This window comes from Octopus bimaculoides, chromosome 21 (assembly GCF_001194135.2).
Source record: "Octopus bimaculoides isolate UCB-OBI-ISO-001 chromosome 21, ASM119413v2, whole genome shotgun sequence".
In the NCBI taxonomy this organism is placed as follows: domain Eukaryota; kingdom Metazoa; phylum Mollusca; class Cephalopoda; order Octopoda; family Octopodidae; genus Octopus; species Octopus bimaculoides.
The window spans coordinates 8,629,185-8,630,917 of NC_069001.1; the positions used below are offsets into that span (position 1 = coordinate 8,629,185).

Below are 1,733 nucleotides of genomic sequence, written 5' to 3' on the forward strand. Positions count from 1 at the left end.
ATGGTGATGATGACGATGATGATAACGATGACGACGGTGATAATGATGGAGTGATAAGTAAAAAAAAAGAACAAAAGAATTTTTATGACAATCCGTTTAAAACATTTTCCCCATTTTGTCTTTCTAGGTTTACAAGAGCGTTTGAGTGCTGGGGAGAAAGTGTTTGCTGCGGAGGGATACATGTTCGAGTTCAACAGACGTGGATATCTGAAATCTGGTGCAATGGTACCGGAAGTGGTCATAGAACACCCAGATCTTGTCAAAAATATGCACGAAGAATTCGTCCATGCAGGAAGTGACGTCGTTTTGGCTTTCACTGTACGTTTAAAGCACTCACACACATATATGCACAAACGCACATACGCATACATATGCACACGTACACATGCACAGAAACATTATTGTCATTATTACGAAGGCAGTGATCTGGCAGAATCGTTAGCACGCCGGGCGAAATGCTTTGCAGTAATTCGTCTGCGGCTGCGTTCGGAGTTCAAAAGGTCGACTTTTCCTTTTATCCTTTCAGGGTCGATAAAATAAGTAGCAGCGAAACACTGCGGTCGATGTAATCGACTCATCCCATCCCTCAAAATGGCTGCCCTTGTGGCAAAATTTGAAACCATTATTATATACTGCCTTTCATCCTGTCGAGGTCGATAAATCAAGTACCAGTTGCGTTTTGTGGTCGATCTAATCGACTGGCCCCTTCCTCCAAAATTTCAGGTCTTGTGCCTATAGTTGAAAGGATTGTGTGCTTGACCCGGTAACAACAAGATCAATGAGAAAGAAGAAGAAAAACAGCATTTATGACGATTTGTAATAGAATATATGCAGACTGTAGACAATGAAGAGAATGTACGTGATACCAGTAGTAATTGGCACGCTTGGAAGTATCAGCACTCAGCTACCAAGGTGGCTCAAAAACATTGGTACAAATGTAAAGATAGAACAGCTACAAAAATCACCATTGCTTAGAACTGCCAGAGTTCTTCGCAGGTTTCTTAAACCATGATCAGTAAACAAGTGTCACCATAGTCTGCTGGTTGTGGGCAGCTGACACTTTCCATCATACCCAGCAGAATAAGCTAAGAGTTTTAATCAAATAATAATAGCCCTTTTTATCATAGGCACACGGTCTGAAATTTGGGGGTGAGAGACAGTACTTACTTCATCGAACCCGAAAGGATAAAATGCAAAGTCGACCATGGTGGAGTTTGAACTCAGAACGTATAGACTAACGTCTACTACTTCTGACTACCACCACCACCACCATCACACTTAACCACTATTTCTCTCATCTTTTACCAATTACGACTTTATTGTCAATCCACATTTTCTTCTGTCCACAGTATTATGGTAACCGCCACAAACTTCAAGTCATTGGACGCCAGGATGAAGTTGAACAGTTAAACAGAAAGGCTCTGAAAATGGCGCACGAAGTGGCCGATAACACAGGAACTTTAATGGCGGGGAACTTAAGCAACACAACTGTTTTCGACCCTAGTGACAAGGACGCTGTAGATACCGTCAACGCTATGTTTAAGGTTGATATCCATTTATTTAAAGTATTTTACTGAATTTGTTTCCATGTTGTATTTTTTAATTTTCTATATTTTTAATCGTTTAGCCTGAAAAGGAAGAGAAGGGATGAAGATACTTTTTTTGAAGGGCCTCGGGAACTGAGAAAATGAAGGCTGTTTTCTTCAAACTGGAAACTTGGTCCGAATGCTTGC

The 1,733-nt window shown here is 40.9% G+C and overlaps 1 protein-coding gene across 1 annotated transcript in view; it reads left to right on the top strand.

The window, feature by feature from the left end:
* Positions 1–1,733, top strand: part of LOC106875610 (betaine--homocysteine S-methyltransferase 1) — an 8,397-nt gene that overhangs the window by 2,472 nt on the left and 4,192 nt on the right. The window contains exons 2-3 of the mRNA XM_014923827.2: positions 128–318; positions 1,350–1,544. Coding sequence (XP_014779313.1) covers positions 128–318; positions 1,350–1,544 — 386 coding nt within the window. The remainder of the gene's footprint in view (positions 1–127; positions 319–1,349; positions 1,545–1,733) is intronic.